This window comes from Podarcis pityusensis (genome assembly GCF_964106645.2).
Source record: "Podarcis pityusensis genome assembly, chromosome: 13".
NCBI lineage: Eukaryota > Metazoa > Chordata > Lepidosauria > Squamata > Lacertidae > Podarcis > Podarcis pityusensis.
The window spans coordinates 3,492,778-3,509,317 of record NC_138038.1 but is presented as its reverse complement, the minus strand read 5'-3'; the positions used below and the strand labels follow the sequence as shown (position 1 = coordinate 3,509,317).

At 41.7% G+C, this 16,540-nt stretch overlaps 1 protein-coding gene and 1 long non-coding RNA gene across 4 annotated transcripts in view; one reads left to right on the top strand and one right to left on the bottom strand.

The window, feature by feature from the left end:
* Nucleotides 1-11,553, top strand: part of SDHA (succinate dehydrogenase complex flavoprotein subunit A) — a 23,571-nt gene extending 12,018 nt beyond the window's left edge. For all 3 annotated transcript variants that reach the window (XM_080976736.1, XM_080976737.1, XM_080976738.1), the window contains 10 exons: nt 51-199; nt 2,052-2,176; nt 4,397-4,565; nt 5,187-5,382; nt 6,263-6,434; nt 6,920-7,038; nt 7,814-7,925; nt 8,973-9,103; nt 10,223-10,336; nt 10,580-11,553. In XM_080976736.1, the coding sequence (XP_080832862.1) occupies nt 51-199; nt 2,052-2,176; nt 4,397-4,565; nt 5,187-5,382; nt 6,263-6,434; nt 6,920-7,038; nt 7,814-7,925; nt 8,973-9,103; nt 10,223-10,336; nt 10,580-10,666 (1,374 nt within the window). In that variant the 3' untranslated portion in view covers nt 10,667-11,553. The remainder of the gene's footprint in view (nt 1-50; nt 200-2,051; nt 2,177-4,396; nt 4,566-5,186; nt 5,383-6,262; nt 6,435-6,919; nt 7,039-7,813; nt 7,926-8,972; nt 9,104-10,222; nt 10,337-10,579) is intronic.
* LOC308460699 lies at nt 11,393-16,540 on the bottom strand. Its single transcript, XR_013978735.1, has 2 exons — nt 15,948-16,540; nt 11,393-15,497 (listed from the first exon to the last, which is right to left on the bottom strand). It is a non-coding gene; the product is annotated as an uncharacterized lncRNA (long non-coding RNA).

The following is a 16,540-nucleotide window of genomic DNA, read 5'->3' as shown; positions in this document are numbered from 1 at the left end:
GAATAATGATAATAATAATAATACATGTTTCTTCCCCTCTCCCCCTTTAGTCTCTTCGATATGACACGAGTTACTTTGTGGAATATTTTGCCCTTGACCTCCTTATGGAAAATGGAGAATGTTGTGGTGTTATTGCACTTTGTATAGAAGATGGAACCATACATCGTTTAAGAGCAAAAAATACGATTATCGCCACTGGGTAATATTAATGAGCTGTTCATACTGATGATATGTGAATGTACTTCCTGGAATTGTCTGTCATTCTGGCCTCGGGCTAGATCAGGGAAGAGTCTATTGCTGTCATCCTTTTCTCCCCCCCCCCCCCCCAGAGAGAGTGTGCTTCCACCAACACTCATTGGGAAGCCTCAAAATCCTCCTCCCTTTGGGTTATTTTCCCTGCCCTTAATACTGTGAGCCTTGCATCCTGCCCATTAAACAATTATTTCCCTTTTCCTATTGAATATGAGGGGGAAATCAGACTTCATGTCGACAAACATATGCTCCCAACACTTTGTTTGCAAAGATGAAAGGGAAAGCAGAGATGGGCGCTGCTTACAAAAGATTATGAAGTCAGACTTTTACTCTAAGAATATTTTACACTTTAAAGTAGCAATTTCATACAATATATAATTTTCCTAAACATAATAAAAAAAGAAATTACCTCTGCTGAATTGTATTTTTATTCTAATGACTCAGATTGAGTTAGAAGGGAATGGGAAGGAAGAGTGCTGTATTTTTCCCAGGCCAGCTGGTGCATATTTAAAAGGTGGGAACTGCAAGCTGCTCTTGCAGAGAAACAGTTGGGAATGTAGTCTTTATCCTTTGATGCTTTGCAGCTGTGTCTTTGCATCCCCCGTGTCTAGTGCTGGCCGTGGTGTAGGTGGATGTGGCTGAAGAGTGAATTGCTTTACAGCTGGCATGGCCAAACTTGGCCCTCCAGATGTTTTGGGACTACAACTCCCATTATCCCTAGCTAACAGGACCAGTAGTCAGGGATGATGGGAAAAGTCTGGCCATGCCTGCTTTACAGGAATCCAGAGGTTCCCTCTGTCTAGTTTACAGTGAATGCGCTGTTCCTAACTGGGATTGCTGTTCCCAGTTAGCATGTGGGAGCAACAAGCCACAGTTCTTGTGCCCAAACCAGGGACTATGTTTTGTTTTACACCAACGAATTACGATCCGAAGCCAATCATGGTTGAAAGATTAGGACAAAAGGGGGAAAACAAACTAAACAAGACAAAATTTGGAACATAGGACCAATACAAAAGGATTAATCTCTAACATTTATTTACATCTTGATAGAGATAAAATTATATTGGATGGTTTGAAAATAATATGGGTGAGTGATACTGGAATAGCAAAAGAACAAAATGTATGGGAGAAAATATGGATGATTTTATCAAAGAAAGCAATATCATCAACCCATGGGGAGAATTCTTTAAAATTATTACATCAGTGGTATATTACACTAATATGTCTGCAAATGCAAATAATACAAAATGTTGGAGAAATTGTAATTGACAAGGGGAGTGTGTGTGTGTGTGTGTGTGTGTGTGGTGGCCATTTTTTGTATCATAGTCATGTACTATGATATTTTTATAGAAATGGCAAATATCACACATCAAAAACAATCGCACACTAACATTAACTCTTTTAACAATTTGGGCAGAACAAAATGAGAAAGTGAGACCCGTGGAACAAATAGTATTCATATTGATGGCTGCTTGCAGGGTGATAACCAAAAATTGAAAAACTGCAGAGTATTTGACATTGGATTGTTGGTACAGAGAACTGTGGCAAATAGCGATGGGAGAAAAATTAACCCACCAACTTAAATTAGCTAAAGAGAAAGCAAAAATACCTGATTTTTATACCAGAGGTTTATTATTCCTGCTCGCGTAGTTGAGCAACTGAATCAGGAGAAATCTGCACGTTATGGTCAATCATTAGCCATGGCTTTCCATGGTGAGTGTATGCAGCTGAAATCGTTGGGTTTTCTTTGTGTGTGTGAAATGTACTGGCCAGATACTAATAATGAACTCTTTTCCTAGAGGATATGGGCGCACCTACTTCAGCTGTACATCTGCTCACACCTGTACTGGAGATGGCACAGCAATGGTAACACGGGCTGGTCTGCCTTGTCAGGATTTGGAGTTTGTGCAGTTTCATCCCACAGGTAAAATGATGTTCTATAACATTACAGACTACTAAGGTTACTGTGAAACGCTTTAGCCTTTAAATTAAACCTCATTAAGCCTTTAAATCCAGGGTGGGCATTTGGGATTGGAGCAGCCTACAGCTGTTGAACTTCTTTCTCATGGCAGATGAGTAGTTCTCTCTTGCGGTACGTAGTTTGGATGACAGTTCCATCAGATTAAAAGGATTTACACAAGCTTGTATATCTGATTATTGGATCTGTCTTTTGAATCTTAAAGCAATTGATAGCTTTCTGCCTGTGTTACAACCATGAAAAAGTATAATACATCTTTAGCTTGTTCATGCTAGGGACATATTCATGAGAAACAACGACAATAGATCCCTCCTAGAAAGTAGATGAGAAATGGTTGTCTGAAGAGGCTAGCTATAGATTATGACTGTCTTGGAAACATTTAAGAAAAATGTCTATACAGGCAGTGACTGTTTTAGGCGCATCTGATATGTGTGCGACCATGCATGCGTGCATCACGCTGAACCCAGAAGTGGCTCAAAAAATCACGAAAACGTTACAAAATGGGGTGGGGCAATGGCAGAACAGAGTGTTTGCAGTCTTTTTCAGTCGTGTTTCACATATATGTGATTTCACTAAGCCGTGCAGTGCCTCGGAACGTAACCCCAATGTAAATGTAAAAATGTGAAGCAGGTTTGGAAATACTTTAATGTATTTATTAAGTGTCTTGTATTATGTATCCTGATCTTCTTTTCTGAAGAGTGCCCAGAGGGTGCTATCATAAAATCCAATGAAACCATATGTGATATGTAGTAATTAAAATGTGAGTTATAAAAACAGCACTACCTGTATGTAATTATCCGCTTCCAAATGCGTATACAGTACAAATAAAAATGTCTTCAAATTCCTTTTGAAAATAATCAGGGAACTGCCAGACTTGACTTGGGAAGAAATTCCAGAGACAGAATGCCTCTCTCTTTCCTTTGCAACCTCCTAGCACCCACAGCAGTGATACTTCAAGAAGAGCTTCTCTCTCTGATCATAAACTGTGTGTTGGGACATACAGAGAAAGTCTTTGTATACTTAGAGCTTTGTATACCAATGTCAACACCTTGTATTACTGGCAGCTGGTGCAGTGCTGTCAGAATTGTTGCTGGCCCTCTGGCTGCTCTGCTCAACAGCTGAGCTGCCATATTCTGAACCAGCTGCAGCCTTGTGACTGTATAATATACAGTAGTTTAAGCCACTTGCTATATCTCAAGATTGAAACTCTGCCTCTGCCGGTTCCTACTCTTTCTACACCAAAGATTCTGTCAACTTTCAAAGGGATAGACAAGTTAATCTGTTGTAGCAGAGTTCTGTACTACCCTAAAGATTACACTTTTGTGAACTAGTACTTGTTTTGTCAGGTGCGTAAGGTGGCATCTTATGTTGGCAGTTGTAAATATGGAGAGCTTGTGTACTTTGGGATTAAAAACCTTTTAAAAGCCAAGGCAGTACAGCTGTCATTTTCTGTTCAGAGCCCTACAAAAGTGGAAGCTGGCCCAGCATATTCACAAAAGCAACCATTCATGGTAAATAAAATAACAAACAAATGTCATAACAAGAAAAATGGCATTATTTTGCATAAAGTGAAAGCTAACCTAAATCATAATGTAGTCTGTTTTTTATAATACTCTACTAGTTTCTGATATGCTATCTTGGCAGCCTCATGCTAGAGAATTCCACTGAAGAATGGCAGCCTTAGAATCAGCAGCAGAATGTCTTAGGAGAGTGAAATACTCTCTGCCATATTTTAGTATTTATTTGGGATGCAACAAAATACCACCAGTCTCCAGTTAAGTGTAAAATAGTGTTTTGTGGAAAGAGAGAGAACAAGTTTGAGTGATTTCACTGAAGGAAGAATTGGAACTAATATTCTGCTAGCAGAAGTGTTTATATCCTGCTTTAGGTGTTCAAAGCACTTCCCATACATCTTCAGTATTCAAGAGCCCTGTAGAGTTGGTAGTTTGCCATCCCTATATTGGCAGATGTGAGAGAATGCTGGCTTTTCAAAAGCCATTCAAAGAACAAGCTTGATTGATTATCAAAGCCAAGATTTGAAGCTGGTACATACACTATATTGGATATTAAAATGTTGGTGTCTCATTCTAGTACTATGACATTGAGGAACATCTGTAAAATATAGTCCCTAACAAGTTTATAATGTAGTGACTGCTTGTTTTGCAGGTATTTATGGAGCTGGCTGCCTTATTACAGAAGGCTCCCGTGGTGAAGGAGGCATTCTGATTAACAGTGAAGGTGAAAGGTTTATGGAGAGATATGCACCAGTTGCCAAAGATCTAGCTTCAAGAGATGTTGTGTGTCGTTCAATGACTATTGAGATCCGAGAAGGAAGGTAAGTCTGGTTTTCTGTAACTGCTACCTTTCAAATATGATTATAGAAGATGTGGTATTGCTCAGTTTGTAAACATTGACCAATCCAGTATCTTAAAGACTTGGTTCCCCAAATGTTGTTGAACCACAACCCCCATTATCTTGGACCATTTGCAGTGCTGACGGGGGATGGTGGATGGTTGTAGTCCAACAGCTTCTGGGAACCCAGGATTAAGGAAAGCTATCTTAAAGAATAATAGTATTTCACTCAGACCATATTGAACATGTCCTCCTGGCAATACAGTTCTTCCCAGGATTTAGGAGACAGGTGAGTGCGTACAAATGTAGGGATGTTTATGACCTACAGACTGGAAGAAGGGGGTGTAGGGCACATGGACAAGCCTCAGACTTGCTACCTCATATGAGACCTAATTGTAAGAAATGTGTTTTATTTATTTAAACTTTACGATCTGTTAGTAAATAGAAAGGGAAATGTGGGTTGAAAAAGATGGCTAGTTCCTGTCACCAAGAGAGCTGTTCTTGTTTTGCTTCCTATATAAGATGATGAATGACTTTAAAAGTTTGCCTCTAGATAGGACTGTGAAAATGAATGTGTTTATAACACTTTTTCTTTTAACATCAGAGGATGTGGGCCTGACAAAGACCACGTGTACTTGCAACTGCATCATTTGCCACCTCAGCAGTTAGCAACTCGTCTTCCTGGGATTTCAGAAACTGCTATGATATTTGCTGGTGTGGATGTTACCAAAGAACCCATTCCTGTTCTGCCCACTGTTCATTACAATATGGGAGGTATTCCTACAAACTACAAAGGACAGGTAATTTTCCAGAAGTAATATTCAAATAGGAAGTATTCTAAACTGAATATTGTGGGTGTTTTCTGCATACTGATTGATATAATTGTGAAGAAATAGCAACTTCACAGCCCACTTTGACAGGTGGACGGGTCTGCCTTCCTGTTAGTCACCTGACATTAGGTGATTAAAAGTTCAAGCTGTAGCTGCAAAGGGAGATTCTTCCTTTGTAGTCCTGGCTCTTCCTTCACATCTCCACACCAGGAATGCAAATGAAGAATTTGCAGGTATTCAGGGCTAACCAGGTCCACCTTTCCTGAGCATGATGTTTTGTGACATTTTCCCTTGTTAACGTAGGTTTGGTTAGCCCAAAATGGTCTGAATGCCAACCTCCAAGGCCTGGCAGACCTAATTTGGCCTGTGGTCTTTGGTTCTCCCTTCTCTCTCTGCTTTCTGCCATCACCACCTTCACTCCTTGTGTTAGCCAACAGCTTTTTAAAAATGACTACAAGAAAGTCAGTAGTAAAAATGGTGACAAAGACTGTGTGTATCCCACCCTCAAAACTGTGTAGCTCCTTTTGCTCCTACCTTTGCTGTGCTCTCACTAACTTCTGCATTGGGGAGACTTCTCTGTCCATGGAGGATCTCTGCATGGTTTTAGAACCCACTATAATCAGGGTTCTAAATCATGCAGGGATCTTTCTGCAGTGAGAAGTCTTCTCCACACATGAAGTTATGCTGAACATAACAGTGCCAGGAACAGGAGGAGCTGGGTGACTTTTGGAGTGGGGTAAATGCGTGGTCCCATTACCTCTGTCACCACATTTGCCCTCTTCATGTGAGCAGTGCGTGAATAGAGTCACTGTCATGCTTATATTGATTTCACACTTATTTTTAATGGCAGGTGATTACTCATGTAAATGGCAGAGATCAAATAGTACCTGGCTTGTATGCTTGTGGGGAAGCAGCCTCTGCCTCTGTACATGGCGCTAATCGTCTTGGAGCAAACTCACTCTTAGATTTGGTGGTCTTTGGCCGTGCGTGTGCTCTTAGCATTGCGGAATCCTGCAAACCTGGTAGGTCTCCTTGCTTGTTTCTCATTTCCCTCGAAAGGCTTTGAAAGGGCTGGGTACCTTTGAGCATTAGAGCCCAAACCAACATGCTCTCAACCAGCCCTTTAGTCAGGAGAGGTTGGTGCTGCTCTTTCAAGCAGGGGCACCTTCAAACAGCAGGGAGCGGCTGACCACTCTTTCTACATTTTCCTTCCCAGGGGAAAGGCTGAGGAATTGGGGCTTGCATGGAGAAGTGGGACTGGTAACAGCTTTTCACTTGACCAGCAAGGTCAAGAAACTCTATTAATGCCTATGAAAAAATATTTCCCTTCCTACCAAATTTATCAGAAGGGGCTGGGCAGGCATTGAGAATTTTACTAGGAAATAATGGAATTACTGATTGGCAATATATTCCTCTTGTTGCTTGCCTTCCCCCCTCACCTTGACTGCTATCTAATTTTTGTAGACTTAACTTTAGCTGAATCATGCTTGTGTCTACTCTTAATTAGGAGAACCAGTTCCGTCAATTAAACCAAATGCAGGTGAAGAATCTGTAGCAAATCTTGACAAACTGCGCTTTGCCAATGGAAGCATAAGAACTTCGGATCTGAGACTTAATATGCAAAAGGTATATAAAAGGTTTGCTTGGAGGCTAGGCTAATAACATGTAATGTGAATTGCTAAAACAGATATATAATGTTTTGACTTGAAAACTGGATTTCTGGCCTTTCTAAAATGATTTTCTTCTTTTTAAAATTTTGTGCTCTGGTATTTTCGAGATGGAGGGGCTGATTATCCATTCATGATCTAAAAGTTGGCAAACACCCATGAAACCTAGGTTGAAACTCCTGTTCAGGTGCAAAGCTTCCTAGGTGACCTTCCTTAACTTTCAGCTTAAGCTGCTTCACATGGTTGTAGTAAACTGTGCTCAGAATACAAACAGGATGTTCCTCTGCAAATGGAACCTGCTTCTACACTCCATCCCTAAGGGCTGTTGCACTTCTCAAGTTAAATTTGCTTTCATGTCCAGAACCTCAGCACTCTACTCCTTCCTTTTTATACATAGGTAGAGTTGCATTCAGAGTATTTCAGATTTATACAGATTATGAAAGATAGCAGGCTGGCTGTGTTGATATGTGTTAATGGTTACATATTGCAGCCCAGAGTAAATTCTCTTGGAAGTGATGGAGCCATTAAGAAATAGCCAGGGCAGCTTAGGCACCAGGGTGATTTAACCGAAGACAATGGTGTTACTGCACATGAGTATGGACTTGAGGGTTTGTAGAAAGTGATATGGGTGTATTCAAACAGATTTTGACAACTGAACATTCTGGCAGCTGTAGGAGGTTAATTTTTTCTTCGAATTTCCAATCAATGTATTGTTTCTCAATTTCTATTTATAGACAATGCAAACCCATGCTGCAGTGTTCCGTACAGGTCCTGTCTTACAGGAGGGTTGTGAGCAAATTAGCAGTCTCTATAACAGCATGGATGATTTGAAGACATTCGATAGAGGTAGACTGTCTCAATGTAGCATTGTAAGCTTTTCTTAGAGGTGTGCAAGTAAATGATTGTGGCATCTATCAGCATATGCAGTTCAGAGAACTTTGATGTTAAGAAATGTAACGTCAGTTTGACTTAAAAACAAGTACAGTGGTACCTCAGGTTACATACGCTTCAGGTTACAGGCTCCGCTAACCCAGAAATAGTGCTTCAGGATGAGAACAGAAATTGTGCTGCGGTGGCGCGGCGGCAGCAGGAGGCCCCATTAGCTAAAGTGGAATTTCACCAGGCTTTGTCTACATACTTAGAGGCCATCTCTGTAAATATAAGGTCTAATAATTAGCTTAAAAATTAGCTGGAACTTAATTTGTGCTCATATCTGTGCACTCAAATGCAATACATTCTGCCTTGTTGGAAGAGCTATTTTGTAAGGTGGTAAATCAGTCAGACAAATTATGTTACTCCATCTGATCACAGATGATAGGACCACATCTCCCCGTATGAACTGATTCAGACCCTGCGGTTATCATCTGAGGCCCTTTGTGTGCCTCTACCATTAGAGGTCTGGAGGGTGGCAACGCAAGAATGGGCCTTTTCCTCAGTGCCTCCCTGTTTGTGGAATGCTCTCTCCAGGAAGGCTTGCCTGGTGCCTTCATCACATATATTTAAGCACCGGTGGTACAGTTGAATTAATGACTTTTTTGTATTTCTGTCATTTCCCCCCTGATATTAGTGGGGAAGAGAGCAGAGGGGAGAGTGCTGCCCTTTTTCCTGTGATATTTTTTCACATTTTTAACTAGGAATATAGCACAGACTTCAGGCTCATGACACTGACACAATTGTTATAGTTTCTAAGCTGCATGCAAGACAGCTTTGCAGGCCATGACTCAAACAGTTTTATATGAGAAACCCACAGAGACATGTTTTCTCAGAAGCAAGTGTTCACTTCAGGATAGAGTGCATAGAATTGCAGCCTTGGTCTACAAGCAGAGTTGTGCTTTTGTCTGATTTGTATATTGGGACTGCTGAAATGCCCCTAACATTTCATTGTACCTTTAGGTATTGTCTGGAATACTGACTTGGTGGAGACTTTGGAACTACAAAATCTAATGCTCTGTGCTTTACAAACTATTTATGGTGCAGAGGCTCGGAAAGAGTCACGTGGTGCTCATGCTAGGGAGGATTTTAAGGTATGCACAACTTCTTTATGTATCATCTGTGGCCCACCCCTGCTCTCACCATCCCTGAACATTGATCATGTTGGCTGGGGAGGGGGAAAGAGGAACGGCATATGGAAATAGTGGCAACAGTTCCAGGAAGGTGCAGAATCCTGAGACAAATGGAGCTTTCCTCTTCTGAGCAGCCAGAGTGTGTTGAACAGTTCTCATTGAAACATATTGGGTATATATGTGTTGCTGCTACCCCTGGTACTCCCAACCTGATTTGGAAAGAAAAAAACCTTGAAAGGACTGCTGCTTTGTTGCAAGGACAAATCTTCCTGTGTGGTTTTAGGAGAAGCATTAGAATTTTCCTGTTTTATTCCACATCTAATGTCGGTATTGGAGAAGTATTCCAGTCTACAAATGCTTACATTTGTAGCAGCAGGTTACATGTGACTGCATATGTGCATATTAATCAGTGTGATACATTATTAGTGTTTGGGAAGATTAAGGGAGTTGGGTGGGCCAGGTTCAGAAACACTTGAGCTTTAAAGCAAAATTTGCGCATCTCTGCCCAGTCACACCCCAACTTCCATTTCGTTGCCAATGAGCCAATTTATTTTTAAAGCAGAATTGCACGTACCAACATGTTGAACTGGAGGTACCTCAGTAATTAATTTTGTAAGAAAGAAGCACAGCCTAAGTTGCTCCACAATCTCACGGAGATGTCTCTATCAGTGCCCTTTTTGACATCTCTTCTAAATGAGTGTTGTGGGTACTATCAGCACCTTTTAAAAATCAGAATTATTGGGCTTTCAGGACAGCACTTCCACATTTCAGTTGTTTATAATGCAGCTAAAATATTTAATCCAGGATCTCTCTATATAATAAAAGATAAGGCAATGCGTGTCCACAGACACAACAAAAAAGCTGGTTTCACTGAGGAGGTAATGAAAGCTAGAACCTAAGGAGTTGCACATTTGTAGAAGAATAGGTAGTGCTTCCATATTCATTTCTAGCTCTTCGAAATTCCTAAAGAAACTAGAATGTTCTTTAATATTTAAGGCTGTTTGGCACATGGCTGGTGTCATCTTCTGAGCAGAGCTTTGGGTTGTTGCCATTATCTCACTCTTACATTGTGTTGCTTAGGTAAGGATTGATGAATATGACTATTCCAAACCAATCCAAGGGCAGCAGAAGAAATCATTTGATCAGCACTGGAGAAAGCATACTCTCTCTTATGTAGATGTCAAGACTGGGAAGGTATGTGATTCCCCCCCCCCCCACCTTGGCCTTTGAAATTAGGAATCCTGTATATCCAGCATACTGCTTTTGGTAGTGTGGGACTTGTTTTCCAACTAAAAGAACTCAATTTAAAGAAATTTTGATTTCTCTTTTGGATTGTAATGAGGTTGATTAATTTTAAGTGCAAAATAATAAAGTTGTAGCTTGACTCTTGCTGTGCAGTCAGCTTTCTAACAAAGACAAACAACTGGTTTTTTTCAGGTTACTCTGGATTATAGGCCTGTAATCGACAAAACCCTCAATGAAGAAGACTGTGCAACAGTGCCACCAGCTATTCGTTCCTACTAGTGACTATCACTGAGTTCCTTGTAAGTTTCCTGGTACAGAAGTGAACATCATGCAGCTTACTACTAGACAACTGTAATGCATTAAGTTTGAGAGGATCTTCATTTGCAGCAGAATCCAGGAAGCTTAGTATACTGGCCCATTGCTTCATGCGTTAATATATCATGGCAATACAGAGCTCATGCAGCAAAGTAATCTCATATTGTCTCTGCTTGAGTTTGTAGGTTTCTCTAAGTAGCTGGAGCTCTGCACGCAATTCTTATGTATTACCTTTATTTTGACTGTGCAATTTTGTATTGACTTTCTTAGAGCGATACATTAAAAGAGTAAATGCAGTATGGTGATTAAGAGAAACAGCACCATTTATCCAATAGTTGGAAGTACTTACACCCATTGAAATGAAAGGGTTTAAGTGCACTTAACTATTGGATTGTGGTCTTAGAACTTTATAATTCTCTACATTTTACAGTTCACATTACTTATTTAAATCACAGTTGCTGCAACTATAACTTGTGAACAGTGTCAAGCCTAAACCAAATATCATAGCAGATCCATAACAGCTTGGTAGGACTTTTCTGTCTGTTGGCAGAATCCAGCTCTCTCTCCCTTAAATAGCTTTACCTAGGTGAATAATACACTGTTGAGAATTGAAAGTTGTATATCTGGCATTCTTTGTAAGGCATTCTTTGTTTGGAGTGCGTCTCTGAAAAGGGTCACAATGTATAGATGGATATTCTTTCAGATGCTTCAGTGCTGTCGTATCAGTATCGTCTGAAAAATCTGAAACAAAGTTTTCCTAACTGCTTTCTGATTTCATTGACAAGTGTGCATATTATGTATTTACTTTGTATTTGTAAAAATCCTGCACATTAAATAGGACAAGAATATAAGTACAGCGTGTGCCAGCACGGAAACAGTTCTATCAATTTCTCCATTAATGTTGTTCAACATGTGTGTGTTCTTGGATTTCACAGATTAATTTTTTGTAATTAGAATTTTAGCATATGCGGAGTAATTTCTTTCCAGAAGGCTTTTCTCCATGAGTAAGAATTCCAGATATCTTTAGTGCAAACATGCTTTTTATTCACCCCTGCCTCTCTGAAGATGTTTAAAAGGGGATGGAGTCCCCTTTTATGCAGAATTCAAGAACACCCCAGAAATAGTAGAACATAAATATTTTATACACACGTCTCTGGCTATACATGTCTTAGGTAAAGGTAAAGGGACCCCTCCTGACCACTAGGTCCAGTCGTGGCCAACTCTGGGTTGCGGTGCTCATCTCGCTTTATTGGCCGAGGGAGCCGGCGTGCAGCTTCCGGGTCATGTCGCCAGCATGACTAAGCTGCTTCTGGCGAACCAGAGCAGCGCTGTTTACCTTCCCGCCGGAGTGGTACCTATTTATCTACTTGCACTTTGATGTGCTTTCGAACTGCTAGGTTGGCAGGAGCAGGGATCAAGCAACGGGAGCTTACCCCATTGCGGGGATTCGAACTGCCGACCTTCTGATCGGCAAGTCCTAGGCTCTGTGGTTTAACCCACAGCGCCACCCGCGTCTTAGTTCACAAATAAAAGCTTAAAATACAAAAATTCATGGGGAAATTATGAAAAAAGAGGCTTAATTGTATAAATTCCCAATACAGCCCTGTATCGTGAAGTTTCTAATATTTGATGTTTTATTATACTTTTATATTTTGCTAGAAGCCACCCAGAGTGGCTGGGGAAACCCAGCCAGATGGGTGGGGTATAACAACAACAACAACAACAACAACAACAACAACAACAACTGTTTTTGTTAAAACTGCATACAACATATAAGTGAGGTTTGCTGTCCCTCTGGTATATACATCTAGGATGTACTGGAAAGTTTATCAAGCCCACTGACTGTTAGCCCTTTCTGCTGATTCACATCAGGAAAAATGGTACTGCCACACTCGGCTTTGAACACACTGCAAGTGAATATGAGGCTCTTGGTAGCACACCGTTGGTGGTTTGTTACTCCTTCCTGCTGAAGGTTTTGGGCTAAAAAGAGAATGAATACTAGAAGTGAATGGCTGGCTACACAGATTATGTCTTCAGAAAAGGCTTGCAATATTGTACCATGATGGACTACTGGCCAAAGAGAGGTTCCACACCACAAGGGCAGAGAAGAACATGCTTGACTGATTGGTTTGGTACCCTCCCAAACACACTTTCTGAGAGGCTTGCTCTGGAGAGAGAAAATGTTATGTTTATAAATGGAGCATTTGCACCTATCTTTTATTTAAGCTATTTATACTGCTTAATTAAAATTCAGAGTAAGACAATACCTTTTATGAAGATCCACCAAAATTGCACACTGTAGTGAGAGTTCCCCAGAACTTTTCCATCAGGCTGGATGTTACACAATGTTGGGTTGGTGGAGAAAGAGAAAATAGCTGGCTTTATGTTTAAGCGATAAAGCTGGGAGTTCTGTGCCACCTCTGCCTTGTGGCGTCCATGTTATCCCCAATACTCCTCAACATCTACATGAAACAGCTGGAGGAAGTCACTGAATATTTGGGATGTGTTGCCGTCAATATGCTCATAGCACACACCTTTACCTTTCTTTTCCACCTACAACTCCCAGGGAATCTGGGACACTTGTGAAACACCTGAAGGACCAGGTATACATCTTGGAACTGCTCTTGAACTCACTGCTGTCTGGAGAGGCACAGGTAGGGCAATAGCCAGTAGTGCAGCTCAGGCCCCATCTGGAGTGGTAAGACCTGGCCCTGGTCGCTCATGCTCTCCTTTCCTTCAGATTAGACTGCTGCAATGCCCTTTATGTGAGGCAGCCTCTGAAAGCAACCCAGAAACTAACTGGTGAAAAATACAACTGTTGGGATGCTAATGAGGGCCAGAAGGTTTGAACTCATTTCTGTTGTTGCATTGTATTTCTAGGCCCAACTCAATGCATTAGTATTAATCTGCAAGGCCCTAAACCAGGCTTCCTCAAGCTCGGTCCTCCAGATGTTTCTGGCCTACAACTCCCATGAACCCTAGCTAGGATGGTCAGGGATGATGGGAATTGTAGTCTCAAAACATCTGGAGGGCTAAGATTGAGGAAGCCTGCCCTAAACAGTTTGGGACTGGGTTACCTAAAGGACTGTTTGCTCCTTTATGACTCCCGCGGGTGCGCAATTAGCGCCAGTGCCTTCTGTCAAGAGTTTGAGTGTAATCATCGACGCCTCCCTTTCTATGGAGTTGCAGGTTGCAGCTACAACAAAGGCGGCATTTTTCCATCTCTGCCGTGCTAAGCAGTTGGTCCCTTACCTCTCTCACCCTGATCTCGCCACTGTGATCCATGCAACAGTCACCTCCAGGCTTGATTATTGTAATTCACTCCTTGAAGCTGACCCAGAAACTCCAGCGGGTGCAGAATGCCGCGGCGAGACTCCATATGGGGTCTTCGCCGCGGGATCACATTCATTCAGTGTTATACCAGCTTCACTGGCTCCCAGTGGAGTACAGGATCGGGTTTAAGGTCTAGTTTTAACCTTAAAAGCCCTATACGGCCTAGGACCCTCGCACCTACGGGACTGCCTCTCCTGGTATGCACCCACGGAGGACCTTATGGTCTGCAAATAACAACAGCTTGGAGATCCCAGGCCCCTGAGAGATCAGGCTGGCCCAGCCTAGTGGAACCCTCTGCCACAAGAGATCAGGGCCCTGTGCGATTTGACATCTTTCCGCAGGGCCTGTAAGACGGATTTGTTCCGCCAGGCCTTTGGTCAGGGCTCAGCCTGACTCCCCTTCTCTTTTTGTATAAGAACTAGTATGAAAGAGGCCTCCCAGCATTCTCACAGGCCCATATAAGAACAGCGTAAACAGTTAAGCCTAATGAACATTTACTGTTCCCAACCCTAATCCTGCGGAAAGCCATCTAATTAGATTTTAATTTGATCCTGGCTTATTTTTAGGAGGTAATTTTTGTTTGATTTTATACCAGTGTTATATATTTGATGGAAGCCGCCCTGAGCCCAGTCTTGGCCAGAGAGGGCGGGATACAAATAAAAGATGATGATGATGATGATGATGATTATTTATGTCATGTAAGATTGAGGTCCTACTTGATACGCTAGCTGGTAAGATCTGTTAGGTTCCAGTTGCTGAACACTCTTCCAGTTAACATTTGCTTGGCCCCTTCCATTCTGGCATTCAGTAAGTCCTTAAAATTATTTTTACCACTGCCCTTCCTTAAAATAGTTTTGGTAATCCAATTCAGTATCTCTCACGCACCTACTTCTTGTCTGTATTTACTCTGTGCTTCATACCCTGCCTAGGGTTCTGTTTTATTTATTTCTGGATATTGGTTTGAGAGCTTGGCTCTGAAAAGCAACCAGTGGAGCAAATAAAAATAAAATGGAAATAAAACCTGTGTGGGTCTCTGCCATAAGATGAAATATGGAAAGAGGCAGCAGACTCCCTTAAGAACAGGGCTGCAAATCTGTAGCCTGGACATAAACCCTGTTGAACTCAATTGTGATTTCCTGCTCAAACAGGCAAGCAATTGAACTGAAAAATAAGGACATGGTTGCTTATACAACAGCCTTTATTTTAATTTTATATTTCATAAAATTTATACACCACTTGATTGTAAAAAACAACAACCTCAAAGCAGTTTACAAAAAGATAAATCAAGAAAAAACAATACATTAAAACATACAAAAAGTTAAAATTACTAAAACATTAAACTACACCTCAAGCATCTGGGTAGACTTGCCTAAAAATGGATGCTTTCAGCAGGTGCCAAAAAGTGTTCAGTGAAGCGTACAGCGCTGGATTTCAATAGGCAGGGAGTTCCAAAGTGCAGGTGCTGCAAATGCAGATCTGGTATTATGTGGCACCTGCAGCAGTACCAGTTCTGCCAGTCAAAGTGGGCACATGGGGTAAGGTAGTTGATTAACTTTAGGCATAGTGAAGTTAAAATGCCCTTTTACTATTTTCTGCCATGTTGGGATCTGAACCCAACTACAAGTTATTATTTATTTAATTTGTTAGTTGCTTTATTATTATTGTTTATTGAATTTATTATTTATTGAATTTCCGGAGGTCTCAGGGCGGCTTTGTCTTGCCTGGGGAACCCAAAGTGATTTAACAAGCAGTTAGTTGCGAAACAGCTTCTGCATCTAGTACTTTCCCCCCTTTAATTACAGAAAAGAACTGGCAGCAATAGTAGTATAGGAAGCAAGAAAACCATAAACGGAAGGGGGGGGGGAACCTAAACTAAATAATGGCCCTTCCTTCAAATTCAAATATAACATACTCAGGAAGAATCACAGTTTTTGCAACAGGTGGCAGGAATTGGTAAAGGTAAAGGACCCCTGGACGGTTAAGTCCAGTCAAAGGCGATGATGGGGTTATGACACTCATCTCGTTTCAGGCTGAGGGAGACGGCATTTGTCCACAGACGGCTTTCTGGGTCATGTGGCCAGCAGGACTAAACCACTTCTGGTGCAACGAAACACCGTGAGGGCGCACCAGGGTGCACGGAAACGCTGTTTACCTTCCTGCCACAGCAGTATATCTATTTATCTACTTGCGCTGGTGTGCTTTTGAACAGCTCGGCTGCCAGAAGCTGGGCAGAAGAAGGAGAGCTCACATCTGTCACACACATTCGAGCTGCCCACCTTCTGATTGGGAAGCCCAGGAGGCCACAGCACCACCCGCATCCCAAAGAAGTGTTCCCTGACTGGGAATCGAACCCGCGGCGCAGTGGTGAGAGCGCCGAATCCTAAGCACTAGACCACCAGGGAATTTGACAGGCTGACAGCCAGGAGGAAGCGCAGCAGAAAAGCTGCGACAGTTGTTCCCGCGCCTGCTCATTGCAGCTGGCGCATCGCGCAGCCGCAGTTTCAT